The following is a 13,201-nucleotide window of genomic DNA, read 5'->3' as shown; positions in this document are numbered from 1 at the left end:
GCGGAGAATGACGGAAGAAACCAATTTTAGGTGTTGGAAAACCGATCATTTTGTGCATTTGTGGGGCTTTATTTAAATCTCATTTTACGATTACACTTCAAACGATTAAACATCTTTACTTTGTGTATCATTACGTAGAAATATAATCTGAAAATATCCGACAAATTGATCACGACACCCCCGTGCTCTTATGGTACAGTCCACTTTTGTAAACACCTCGCAAATTTGCACATTCCAGCAAATATACCGGATCCACGGGCATGATTGTCATAAAATAAACATAAATTTGTTTATTTATTTTGAAGAAAAATAAATACTATGTGAAAGGAATTGGGAAAAAAAGGATAAAAAGTTAAAGTTCCCCCATAAAGCAATTACAGCACATATGAAAATAATTAAAAAGGCAATAAAGTAGAAAAAAATTAAAAAGAAGTAATCACTTAGAGGGTTTTATTTTTATTATAAGCAGAAAAAAAATCTCATCATTATGTCTATGAATAAGTGTTATAAATGTTGTTACTATGGAAGTATAATAGCAGAAGCACATTTGGATAACACTACTTTGAGGACATACATACAAAGCAGTACAACTGGATTACATGAACAGGCTCATCACTCTCTCTCAAAGGTTATGTGAAGGCCTGCAAATTGATTTAAATACATAATGTGTTTTACCATATCCTTTAAGCACGCAATCATACTTTATAAACTGGTAGGATATAACTTTATATATGTGATTGCTATTTTTTCTTTCCAGAAAAAAAGGATCACAAGCATCCATTGTTATAACTTCGCAGAGTTAATAACGCTGATGTAAAAACTGAAAGTTTCTGTATGAAAGTATAAAAAAATACTTTCATAGACAACTACTAATTGCAATAAAAGGAAGTCAATAATTTGAGATGGCCACAGTTGTATCTGTATGGAAGAGCAGGAGGTGTTAATAGTAAAGTGAAGTATCTCTTAGATGCTTCCTATTATAAAACCATCACTGTGATGGACTGAAACATACTTTATTGCAGCCTTCACATGCACGTCAGACTGGACAGCTAAGCAAACAAATCAAACAAGGCAAAAAAGAAAAAAAAGAGATAAAACTTAAAAAAATAAAACTAAAATTATAGTCTTCAGTTTATTGTGTCATGGTATCGTTTCTCCTGTCTGCCTCAAAAAAATCATTCAGGCACAGTCATTTGTTCCAAAGTTTCTGCATCATCTTAGTATTGCTTTAATTTTTCCACTCTTCATCCTCCATCTCTTGTTATCATGAATAAATTTTAGCTTGCCAACCTCCCACTCTCCCTTGTTTCATCTTCTCTAAGAGTTGAGGTGCTCCACTTGGATGGTGGATGCTGACACAGTGAGACAGAGGTCCTTGTGGGTACTAATGTCCGCCACACTGACTGGCTTGTACTGGATGTCGTTGGCAGACACCGTCTTGTATTGATGGAGGTCAAACGGACAGGAGATGGATTCTGTCTGAGGGTAGTTGCTCTGGCTCTGTCCTTGCTGGCCCCTGCCCGCCGCTCCACTCCCAGCTCCTCCAGGTCGGCTCGATGCTCCATCTGCACTCTCTACCCGGCTCTGAGCTCCAGCCTGGCCCTGGGCCTGGCTTTGGTTCTGTTGTGCCGGCTGTGCTGCCATGACTGCTGATGCAGTCAACTGGTCTGGGTTGTGTTTCTCCATGTGTTTCACCAGATACGTCTCCTGAGATGAAGGGAGGATAGGTAGAGGGGAAACAGTGGAGACATGACTACACGGTGTAAAGTAGCTGCCAGGTGTCTGATGCCAGTGAGGCGATTCATAGTGTTGCATGTAGTAATGCTCTTCAGAAATGGACATTTGTCTTACTGAAGTGTAAGTGCGGTTGCAGAGACCACACGAGTAGATCCGGGCATGTTTGACAGTGTGTGTGGACATGTGCACCTCCAGGCTCGCTGCATCTATGTATCCTTTATTGCAGTTGGGGCACTTGTAAGGCTTGTCTTTGTTGTGTTGACGCCGGTGAGACTAGGGGAAAAAATTGTTATTGGTGGGAAAAAAAAAAGGCATAACAATACAGTGAAATGTTTTGAGAGTTAGTTAATACCCAAACACTCCATGCATAAGAACAGAACCAAACTCATTCACACCTGTAAATTTGAGAGTTGCGTGAAGGATTTCTCACAGCCTGGGTGACTGCACTTGTATGGCCGATCTCCGGTATGAATCCTGAATAAAACACAAAAACACACACATGTACAAACACAGGCGCCTATCACTTTCAGGGTGACCTAACCTGACCGCAAGGAGATGAGAAACCCTAGACCAGTGGGTGATTTACCTGCTGTGCTGCTGAAGGTGACTCAGCTGTCTGAAGGACTTTTCGCAGTAGGAACAGGTGTAGGGTTTCACTCCGGTGTGGATGCGGATATGTTGGGCCAGGTAACTAGAGTTGGCAAATGACTTGGTACAATGGGGACACTTGTGGGGCTTTGCATCTGTGTGGTTCCTGATGAGAGCAGACAAGATGGTAAAAGAGAGAAATGAAAACAGGACTGTAAGGATAAACTGAAGACCAAAAAAAGCCTCATTTTAAGATAATCCTCTTAATTTATCATTTCAGGGAAAAACATCTCACACAAGGAAATTAAAGCTTGCGGCGATGAAGCACAGAGCAATGAAACATTTGGAAATTCTGAAGAAAACACCCCAACAAAATACGCTATACTGATTACGGCCAGCAGTAATTACAAAATTCACACAAACATCCAACAACATTAACAATTTTATCTGTCTGGACCAACTCGATTAGATGCTTAAGATTTAAACACGAGATGATGTTAAAGGGGACCCATTATGTTATGTAATTTTCAGCTAATACTGAATTTAACATGAGTAGCTTTTCAAGCCTTACAGTCCAAAAATCACTGAGTCTGTTACTGCCCCTTGATGCAGCCCCTCAGCTGTCTCAAACAAGTCGTTTTATCTCCTTCTCTCTCCCCTTGAGTCAATTTTCTCCATCAGACAGAAGGTCTGAACAGCAGGTGGGTGGAGAATCTATGCTCCTAGCCAGAGCTGTGTCCCTGAGGTGACCACTTTATGGATATTGACTCTCACTGATATCATACAGAGCTAAGAGTTGAACAAAGTATCTACAACTAAGAGAACAGTCTAAAAGCTGTGGTTTTGCCTCACAGAAATTACCTGTACACACGATGATTTGTTTAATATGAAAATCCAGCATTTTAATGGTATACATATGCCAGAAAATAAGAAAAAGCATAATAGGTCCCCTTTAAAACAATAAAATAATAAATACTAACACGTTTTACAAATGTATCAGTTTATCATGCTTCCAGAAATTATGGAAAACTGATCCGAGCACGGCCCCCCAAAAAGGATAAAACAAACATGATAACAGAGCATGAAAGCAAAGCATGGCAGAACATCACTATTGAGTGGAGAAGGTGAGAAAAGCACTGACAAAGATATGAACCATCAAATCAATAACACAAAGGGCTGTACAATGGTAAAGAGCAACAATACTGTCAACTTTATTTTTTAGAAGTTTACTTTGAAATAGGTATGTGTGTGTCTATGGAAGAAGCAGTGTTGGAAGACATGACAGCACATGCAGACAGAAGAACAGAAGGTGCAGTGCAAAAAGGAGCAAGACCTGCACAAACACAGCAAAGACAGAAACAAAGGCAGGGGGAAAAAAAACAAAAGAAAAATTTTTTTACGGCCAAAGGCCAGACTTCAAAGGTGTCATCTGAATTTTAATATTCTGAAAAGGTCACTGGATGGAACTGGCAACATGCGAGCCAACATCCACAAGGCAATGTAATATGGTCTGCACTTCACTGTCTTCACCAGGATGGAGAAGAACATAGGAAGGGTCTTAGCAGGACAAGTTAAGAGAACAGGGAATATGGTATGGGTGGGTAATGGGGTTGGGGGGTCTGTAGTACCGTGAGTGCTGCTGTAAGTGACTGAGCTGCCTGAAAGATTTCTGGCAGTAGGAGCAGGTGTAAGGCTTGGCCCCACTGTGGATGCGGATGTGCTGGGCCAGGTAGCTGGAGTTGGCGAATGACTTGGCGCAGTGAGGACACTTGTGAGGTTTGGCCTCTGTGTGCGACTTGGAGTGGATCTGCATGTCAGACTTACTGAAGAAGGTCGCCGCACACATCCGGCACCTACAGGCGTAGAGACAGAGAAATGGAAGGACGGGATGGAAGTACAAGGAGGAGGAAGAAGAGGGAGATGTATAAGAGGAGGAGAAAAAAAAAGAGAAGATGGGACAGAAGAAGATTAGGAGACAGGGTAATGGAGCAATGACCCACAGAGAGAAATAAGATATCACAGAAAATGAAAAGAAAAAAAAAGAAAAAAAAATCAATGAAGACAAAGGCGGGTTAAATCAAATAAAGACGACACAACCAGACAACACAGTGAAATGTCAAGGGAGAAATCAGTGAAAACTGAGGAGGAAAGGTACACAGATACTATAAAAAAGAGGAAGAGAAGGACACAGAAGTGAGATCACAGCTCAAAGAGCATGCTATATAAGGACAAAGGGGAGAGTAGAAGACAGGTTTGTGTCCAGTGTGTGCAGACGGAGAGAGCATCTACAAAGCATGTATTTGTTTTCTCAAATACATTTTTAGTAAAGAATTAAGCATCCATCACAAAGCCGGTGTGTTCAGCCACAACATGCAGTGAAGAGTGTTTGTCTGAGGAGTCGGCGTGTCAGACGCTAATATCCAGCACTGCCAAGGTCATCTACAAAAGCTGAAAATCTCAATGCTAATTTCCAGAAGTGAACAGAGAAACAGATGTATGCATATTTCACAGCCAGAGCAAGAACAAATGGAGATGAGCAGCAAGTATTTAAAAAAATTAAATAAATAAATAAATACCTGTATGTTTTCGTGCTGTCTTTCGAGGCATGGTCTTCGTCTTCATTTGAGAGATCATATGGATCTCTAGCATGATGCTGCAAAGTTGTCACCTATTGATAATGAAATTAAAATTGATTTAATTAGCTGTTCGTTGCATCACCCTTCCTTTTTCACATCTGTAGCTGTTCTCTTACCTGGCCACCTGGCGTCAGATGAGCCAGTATTACAGTTTCATTTCCCGGCATGCCCAGAGGACCAACCCGAGACACTGTGGTCTTCTTCTTTCTCCCTCGTTTGGAGGGCGCTGGCATCACAACCACATGTGAATTCCCGTCCGCTTCTTTTTTGTCTATGAGAAGATCGACAGTCACAGGTTAAGATGATGGAACAGAGTTTTGAAAGCAGAAGGCGTAACAGTCCCATCCCATATTTAAATACCATCTACATAATGGTCTGTAGGTGCATTGACATCAAACTGAAAACCAGAAGATGCCAAAGGAAGTCTAATGTGTTTCAGTATAATCGACATGCGAATACGTTTGGACAGCATCAGACACATGATCAAAATTGATGTGCTTCTTTTATAAATAAGGGCACTTTTCATACTGAAAATCTGTATTTATGTTTGTTTTCTAAAAGCAAAGACACCAATAATTTATAAACAGTTTCAAACAGCATCTATTGTACTGGAAGACATAAATTTACTTAAAAAGACAGAACCATAAATTACTGACACAGGCTTGGTAATAAAATAGTTTATTAGCAGGTAGTTTTCTGGTTTTGTTACTCATCAGATCACTCTGTGCTTTGTGGACAAGGGCACAGATGTGTTCATAGCTCAGAGATGTAATTAACGAACAGCCTGAACAAAGTCTAACTTAGCACTGCAAGAAAGACTCTCAGTCAGGTTTGATCATGTTCCAGGTAATCAAGTCATCATTAAATGCTTCAGACATTTTTGTCTCCTGAGTTTTTACTGTAAGAATTTTCTTTTTATAGTCTCAATAACTCCATAAGAAAACATAAATGCCCCCAAAAGCCAAAAAATTTCACAGATGAGGGATTCAGTCAGTCATTAGTCATATTAAACCTGGTTTATGCTCATTATAGTGACCCTCATGAAAGTGCTAAAAGCACAAGCCATGTTAAGTGTTGTTTCAGTTTGTCGTGCACCTGAAAACTTTTGCAACCCGGTGTGCACAGCACTGCTGAGAAACTATGAAGATACAAGAATAAGAATCCTTTATTGTCATTACGTGTTCACACAATGAAACTTTGTTTGGTAGCTCAGAAGAGAATGGGCCCTTAGCGGACCCTTCGACATACATATATATATACTGTACATACATATATACAACTGTGCTGGTCTCAATGATATATACTGAAGCTCTTCTCAGATTACAAAGAAGGAGATGTAGCAACACCTTCAAAATGAGACTTTCTGGAGAAATCTCTATGATTTCTTAGCTTCCTCTTTCTAATTCTTCTACTTATGTATCAGCACTGATGAAGAGTTGCTGCACCTATTATCTAGGAGAGGACTTCAGCGAGTTCAGTGCGTACTGAAGCGCCAGTAAGTAACGGCCATGGGGCTGCAGCGGCGTCACAGTCGGCACATACCAAAACCAATAAGGTGACCATAAACCAGGCTTTACACAATACCCTGAGTTCTGAATCGTAGTAAATCTATAACACTGTTTGATCCACCCATATAAGTTTTAATCATTTACATAGTAACAATATTGTACTTCTAAGAAACAAGTTAACCAGTTAGCCAGTGTGTGTATAATAACATGCTGTTCACCTGAAGAATGGAGCGCTGAAACAATCATGGTTGTTGCTGGATGGCCGGACACAAACGACTGAGAGGAGGTTGGAGAGACTAGAGTTCCCTGAGGAGTCGTGATCACCAGACCAGCTGCAGAGAAAGAGACAAGAGCAGAGATGAGAAATTGTCTAAGATGAGCAGTGTCACTGAGGTTGAGGAATTCAATTTACAGCTTCAAGAACATGTTATCAAGGCATTTTTTTAACTATAATCTACATCTCCAAGTGTAACAATAGCACTACAAAGCAGAATGTTTGTAATACAGCGCTAAAGTTGTCTCAGTTGAGGAAAACCTTGAATTAAAATTCTCAGTTGTTCATTTTACCCCCATTTTCTCTATTTACAAAGTTTGTTCTCATAACCTAAATAATTTAACACACTGCTGTTACATTATACTTCAAAAACTGAACGTCTAAATACGGCCTTAATATTTGGTGTTTCAGTGTTTTTAACTCATTCCCCAAATATGTCAACTCTTTCAACCTCAAAACTGAGAAAGAGACGCTTAAAGGTTTCTAAACACAGAAACAAGCCCACCTGCTGTCATGATGCCTGTGGAGGGGACAGGCAACACTGTGATGTTCTGGGTGCTGTGCGGAGGGTGGAGGTGCGCCGCACTACCAGCCTGGCCTCCTCCATCTGTCTTGGCCCCAGGCGTGGGGATGGTGAGAAGAGTCGTCTGGTAGTGAGATGCAGAGGAAGCAGAGAAGGAAGCGCTTTTTTCCTGTTGCTCTTTTACTTTGTTTAGGAACATGGCATTCTCAATCTGTCAGGAGAAAGGAGATTTTTCTTTGACGGAAACATTCTCTCCCCGTCATCAACTGATTGAACAGTAAATTATTTTGCAGCCTAACCTGTCCGGGCATAGTGGGGACTGGAGACCAGAAATATGATGAATTAAAATGAGAGTCTTCCATCATTTCTGCAACGACACAAAAGCAGCAAGATTTAAAAACATTCCATCACAACTGGCCAACACTAGAATTTATTCAGTTGAATGAAATTAAAATGAGCTAAATGTATCTTATATAAAACATAAAGTCTAACTTTAGAGTTGTTTTGGAAGCTGACGTTTGTAATAATGGTACATGCATTGTGCCATATTACGTTTAGTCCAACCTCATTAAAACACTCAAAGTAGGAGGGAGGAAAAACTTTTCAGTAATGAGAAACTTCATTGGGTTCGACTGCTAAAAATGACCATAAAGCTGAAGCAAAACACCCATCGATAAAACCATCTTAACAGAAAATTATTTTTTTTTAGCTTTAGGATTCACTGGATAGTTAATTAATTAAAAAGCACTGGTTTGAGTCAGGTGTACCTAATGAAGTGGCAGTGGAGCCTGTTTCCCTCACAGTTGCTTGTGTACATTAGGACTAAAAAAAAAAAGAAGACATTTCTACTAGAGTAATTAAAAATTGTAGTGAAATACTCATGCAGTGTGTTTCTATGCAGTCTTAATGAAATGTTTCCCACACCAAAGAGCGTGTACTACATTATTCTCCTGCAGATCAATGACAAGACAAATACCAGATGAATGCATTACTATTTTAAGGGCTCTCCCACTACAAGGATTTCCTGTTAGGAGGCCTTTGGGCAAAAAAGAAAAAAAAAAGTAGTAATGGTTTGTCAACCCTCCCAGTTCATTTGTGCACCTTATTCCTAAAATATGACATGGCTTCCTGAGTGCTGACTGCACACTGCAGATAACCAATTAATTTGAGAACATACACCTTGTTAGCAAAACCAAGAGAAATAATGAAAACCATAAATCTGAATCTTGACATTCTTCAAGATGGGGATCAGGTAATAAGGTTGGACCTAAAGAGCCTCGCCGTGTCAGTCGCTTCACCTTAGCGGCGGGTGTAAAGCAGACAAAGTGCGTTGACGCAGCACGTGTTGTTGTGACATGTTTTAGAATAAAAAGCAAAGACTGTTTCACTTCTAACCTAAGTGTACCAACAAGCCAAACCAGTACATTGAAACTAAAGTAGAGAAATGAAATTCATGTAATTCTGGCTGCTAAAAGCAAAACAAAACAATCCTCCAAAAATCAATAGGAGGCGAAATTATTTTAAAGAAACTCACAGCAAATGACTGCAAAGAGTCTGAAGGGCTGTTTAACTCCGTTGTGATGCAAAAGTGGCCTCTGCAGTGGTGCACATCAGATAATCGTCACGATGCAGGTTATAACACTGTGGTGACACTTTTTTTGTTTGTTTGTTTTTATTCTCACCTGTAACCAGGTTTGATTCAGTTATCCTGTGTGAAGCACTGTGGTTACTTCAACTATGCTGATATGGCTCCAGGGTCAAAATCAGCTCTGAATGAGGCCAATGTGGAGTTTATAACTTACACTTCTGCTTTTTTTTCCTTTGTGATACGAAACATTTCTACTGTAAGAAAACCTGGTTGACAGGGTGTTTTCCAGTTCAAGAAAAAAAAATACAGTTAAGAGCTGAGTATATTACTGAGTAGAAATACATGTACTCTGTCGTCATTTCCCACTGTTGGTTTTCTTTTGGCTCTGGCAAAAACTTTTGTGGGCACTAAATAAAAGACCCAGTTAATCACATTACTACACACTAACTCCCCAGTGTGAGGGTGGAGGTTTTTTTAAAGGGTCCCTGAAGGTGTGGGTCTCTTGGGGAAGCACTAGGCTCATTCCTGTGACATCTTATTGCTACAGATACAGTTTAAAAAGGAAAAGTAGAAAGGGGGAAAAAGATTCTGCTTTTAATTAATGTCGCAAAACTTTTCATTAACAGAAGAAAATGTGCAGTTGCTCAGACTAAAAATCCCAAAAGAGCCTCTGTTGATTTAAAAGCTTCACTTCATAAGCATTAATGTTTAATTAAGCTTCATTTAATACAATTTTCTTTAGGTTCAGGTCTGAACCAGTGGGAGATACTGGTGTCTATGAGTAATATAGATGGTACTGTAATACACTGTTTATCAGCTTGATGTTACATTGTTTCTCCAGGATCTTTAGCATAAAAGACAATCCATGAACATGTGGGTATCACCCAATTTTTCTAACTTAAAAGAAAACAAAACTGTACTGCATCACTGTTTTCATGAAATAAAGTTTAATATTACAGAGGCTACTGGGGGATTTTAAGAGATGTCAATAATTCAGAAAATACTTTTTTGTCAGATTAATGTATTAGATTTTTGAGATAGTTGGTACATTTATATGATAAGAAAAGCAAAACTAGCATGTTGGTCTCATGGATGAGTCATTAGAGATATTTCAATTAGCTTTTACTTTTGTCTTAATTTTTTTTGTTGTTTTATTGTTAATTAATTTCCATATTAAGTTTGCTGGTTTCATTTTAGTTTCTTTTGTTGGAAAATGTTTAGTAATGTTTTGGTCTTTTTTATCTATTACATTACAAGGGATGTTTGTACAAGGGAGAATTTTAGAAGCTCAGATCAATAAAAACACTTGACTAAACGTGTGCACAGATATCCCCCCATACTGAATGTGTTCATAATTAAAACGTATCAGAAAAGACTAAAAGTGAAGACTTGTAACTTATATTTTGTATTGCACTCAGATTATTAAGGAATATATGAAATACTGTTTAGTTTTTCTTTTTTGTTTTGTTGAGAATTTGTGTTACTTTTTATTATTTCCGTGTAACTAACATGTATTGTCACACCCACTTTTAGTTTTTAGTTTGGTTGCCTATTACAGCCTTGTCTGGGTTCAAGTGTTTGGCTCCATACAGCTGTGATTCCATAACTGCAGCTCTGATTAAGCGTCCAGATGTGTTAAAAAGCACTATTAAATAACATGAGGTTAAACATTCCTGCCCGCTTTCCTATATTTCAGTATTTAGCGGCATTAAAGGGGATCCACATCCAGCTACTTAGCTTTAAGTTTGCTCTGCGGAATAAAGTCGACCTAAAAGAACTACAAAAACATGAACTTTTATCAAACGCCACATATCGGAACAATGTAAGGCGCATATCTACAGCAGGTCTCCATTTGGCCTCCGTGCATCCTGCAGTTATTCAGGCCCGACGTGCTGATTAACATACATTTAGCAGACACACAGTGTGAGCCTGTGCTGCCTTCCTGCTCGGGAAAAAAATAAACGCAAAGCAATGAAAAAAACCAAAAGCATAAAAAAAACTGAAGCGAAGAAAAAAAAAATAGACCATCCTCACAGACTTCCGGCTGTGGGGACGGGTGGAGAGGCGGCAGCAGAGTCGACCGAATCTATCAAAATTTACTACCGACTGCGTGGAGAAGAGTGGCGTTTACCGGAGCTGACGACTCCGCTTTCCTCCGCGAAGCTCCAGCAGGCCGGGATAGTTTGGACACAGTTTCCAAATCTGTCCAAATTCCAGTGAATCAGTGAAGTTTCCCCCCCTCCTCCTCTTTTTTTTTCTCTCGCTCTCGCTCTCTTTTTTTTTTTTTTCGTTTTTTTCCCTCCGGTGAGCCAGTCGCTTCGTCTGAGCTTCACTTCCTCCTGATAAGGTCGTCAGACAAAAGAAGCGTGTGCAGTGACGTCACTTCCGCTTTCTGTCAGGCAGTTAATTTAAAAAATCTAAAAAGTCCGCGATCAGCTGGTCGTGTTTTTTTGAGTTGTAGTAGTGGTAGCAGTAAAATAAACAAATAAATAATTATTTCACTGTATCGCATGCCAGCTTTTACTTACGAAGTGAATAAGTCCCCAGTGGTGCGTTTACTTGTGGTCAGAAATATAAATTAAGTCAGTACTGTCAGGGGTGTCCAACACTCGGCCCGCGGGCCAGAACCGGTCTGCCCAATGAATGTTTTTGGGGGGTTTTGTGAGGCACTAGACTCAAATGACTTTGTTATTTCATTATTAAACAATATACACACATGATTACTTTACTTTGTCACTCTTCCTGGGGACCAGAACCGGTGTGGTGCAAAAAGGGATCTCCTGACAAAAAGTAATTTCTGGTATTTAAACTGTTGTAAATGAGTTGTTGGCCTATAATCTGTCAAACATATCTCTCATGAATGATATCAACTCCTTTTGAGCCAGACAGAACATGAGAGATGACAAAGAGACATTCATTTATCCTTTGTGTATCCAGGTAAGAGTCGCTGACAAAAAAAAAAAGCCATTTTCAGGAGAGATCTGGCCAAGAGAGCAGCAAACATTTAAATAGCTATATTATCACAGTCCATAACGCCAAAAATTTTTGTTCCCAAAAGGTTATTTTTAAAGGTAATATTCCCTAAAATTATTCTTCCAAATTATTACCTTTCTGAAATATTTATCAATAACATTGTTATAACAGTGCTAATGGCACTTAAAAAACCCACATTTAATCATTTGTTTTTATTAATTTCTGTCTCTCTTCCAAAGTGTGTCTTTTGTCCACTCCCAATCGATCGAGGCAGATGGGTGCACCTCCCTGAGCCTGGTCCTGCTATAGATTTCTTCCTGTTAAAAGAGAGTTTTTCCTTCCCACTGTCACAAAGTGCGTGTTTAAAGGGCACAGTCCAAAATACATAAATTCAAAAATAAAGAAACCTCAATATTTTCATAATATAGACCACATATATATCTTTTGATGATTCCCAGGTTTTTGAAGACAAAATTTTAACAGTAATAATAATAATTATTATTATTATAATTCTATATATCCAATGAACTCAAAGAACATTTATATTGGCAAGGAACCTTTCTGTTACTCCCCAGTGGCACTGGTGAGAAACCCCACAAAGCTCCCTGAGGCTCCTCTACCTTTAAAAGTACAGACTCCCTGTGTATTGCAGGGCTAACAGAGATGGAAAGATGGTGATTCACTCTCACATTCATTCCCAAGGCCAATTTAGAATTACTAATTAACCTGGAGAGAACCCGCATAGGTTACAGACTGATCATGCAAGCGCCAAGATCCCAGCAGTCCAGCAGGTTTGAGCTTCTTGCCGTGAAGCAAGAAGCGCAAACCTATTACCATGTGCTCTACTGTGTAGCTACTTTTGGCTACGCCTTTATTCACAAAGGATGGCCACAGCAGGTAGCTCCACATGTTTGATTTTGCAGATTATTTTTTACACTGAATGCCTTTCCATACACAAACTCAAAGATATTTGTGTCTCTGTGTCTCCTGGATTGAAACCAGGAATGTTTCACTCATTAGACGAATATGTAAGCAACGATACTATGGAACTGCCTATGTATATACAATATATTCCTAGAATAACAAAAAACATGGTTATCTGTGTACCAAAAGTGGTCACTGCTCATGGACTAAGGACCATGAATGCAATCACCAGATGAAATCTAACCAGCACATTCCAAGAGTTTAAGACTAAACGGCTATAATCTGTTGCCCCAACGCATCCTCAAAATGTTACGGGGAAATGTCTTCAGGAAATATACAAAATCTGTCACTTCAAGCCTCTGTAACATCCTGAAAACAGCTTACAATATTGCATTGACAATTTTTTTTAAATTTACTGTTACCATGCAACACTGGCTAAGATTCCCTATA

The 13,201-nt window shown here is 39.2% G+C and overlaps 1 protein-coding gene across 6 annotated transcripts; it reads right to left on the bottom strand.

Moving 5' to 3' along the window:
* Positions 1-82: 82 nt before the first annotated feature.
* Positions 83-11,193, bottom strand: znf384b (zinc finger protein 384 b). 6 transcript variants are annotated; one of them, XM_063487927.1, is made up of 11 exons: positions 10,986-11,193; positions 7,566-7,633; positions 7,249-7,477; positions 6,688-6,801; positions 5,078-5,232; positions 4,902-4,993; positions 3,954-4,178; positions 2,324-2,491; positions 2,133-2,211; positions 1,852-2,010; positions 83-1,707 (listed from the first exon to the last, which is right to left on the bottom strand). In XM_063487927.1, the coding sequence occupies exons 2-11, from the start codon at positions 7,629-7,631 to the stop codon at positions 1,318-1,320; spliced, it is 1,677 nt and encodes a 558-aa protein (XP_063343997.1). In that variant the 5' UTR covers positions 7,632-7,633; positions 10,986-11,193; the 3' UTR covers positions 83-1,317. The 6 variants fall into 6 exon arrangements, with proteins under 6 accessions (XP_063343997.1, XP_063343995.1, XP_063343994.1 ...); XM_063487925.1 differs by lacking the exon at positions 10,986-11,193 and adding exons at positions 8,801-8,861; positions 8,949-9,101 and having other exon boundaries at positions 83-2,010; XM_063487924.1 differs by having other exon boundaries at positions 83-2,010.
* Positions 11,194-13,201: the final 2,008 nt, after the last annotated feature.

This window comes from Pelmatolapia mariae, linkage group LG10_11, assembly GCF_036321145.2.
Source record: "Pelmatolapia mariae isolate MD_Pm_ZW linkage group LG10_11, Pm_UMD_F_2, whole genome shotgun sequence".
Lineage (NCBI taxonomy): Eukaryota > Metazoa > Chordata > Actinopteri > Cichliformes > Cichlidae > Pelmatolapia > Pelmatolapia mariae.
This window is presented reverse-complemented; position numbering and strand designations above follow the sequence as displayed.

Bases quoted from the DNA above. Each gene is read 5' to 3' on its own strand.
- znf384b (XM_063487924.1), bottom strand. From the start codon at position 7,631: ATGATGGAAGACTCTCATTTTAATTCATCATATTTCTGGTCTCCAGTC. The intron at 4,179-4,901 runs GTATTTATTTAT...CTACGCCTGTAG, and splicing joins GACAGCACGAAAACATACAG to GTGCCGGATGTGTGCGGCGA. The intron at 2,011-2,132 runs GTGTGAATGAGT...TTTTTCCCCTAG, and splicing joins CGCAACTCTCAAATTTACAG to TCTCACCGGCGTCAACACAA.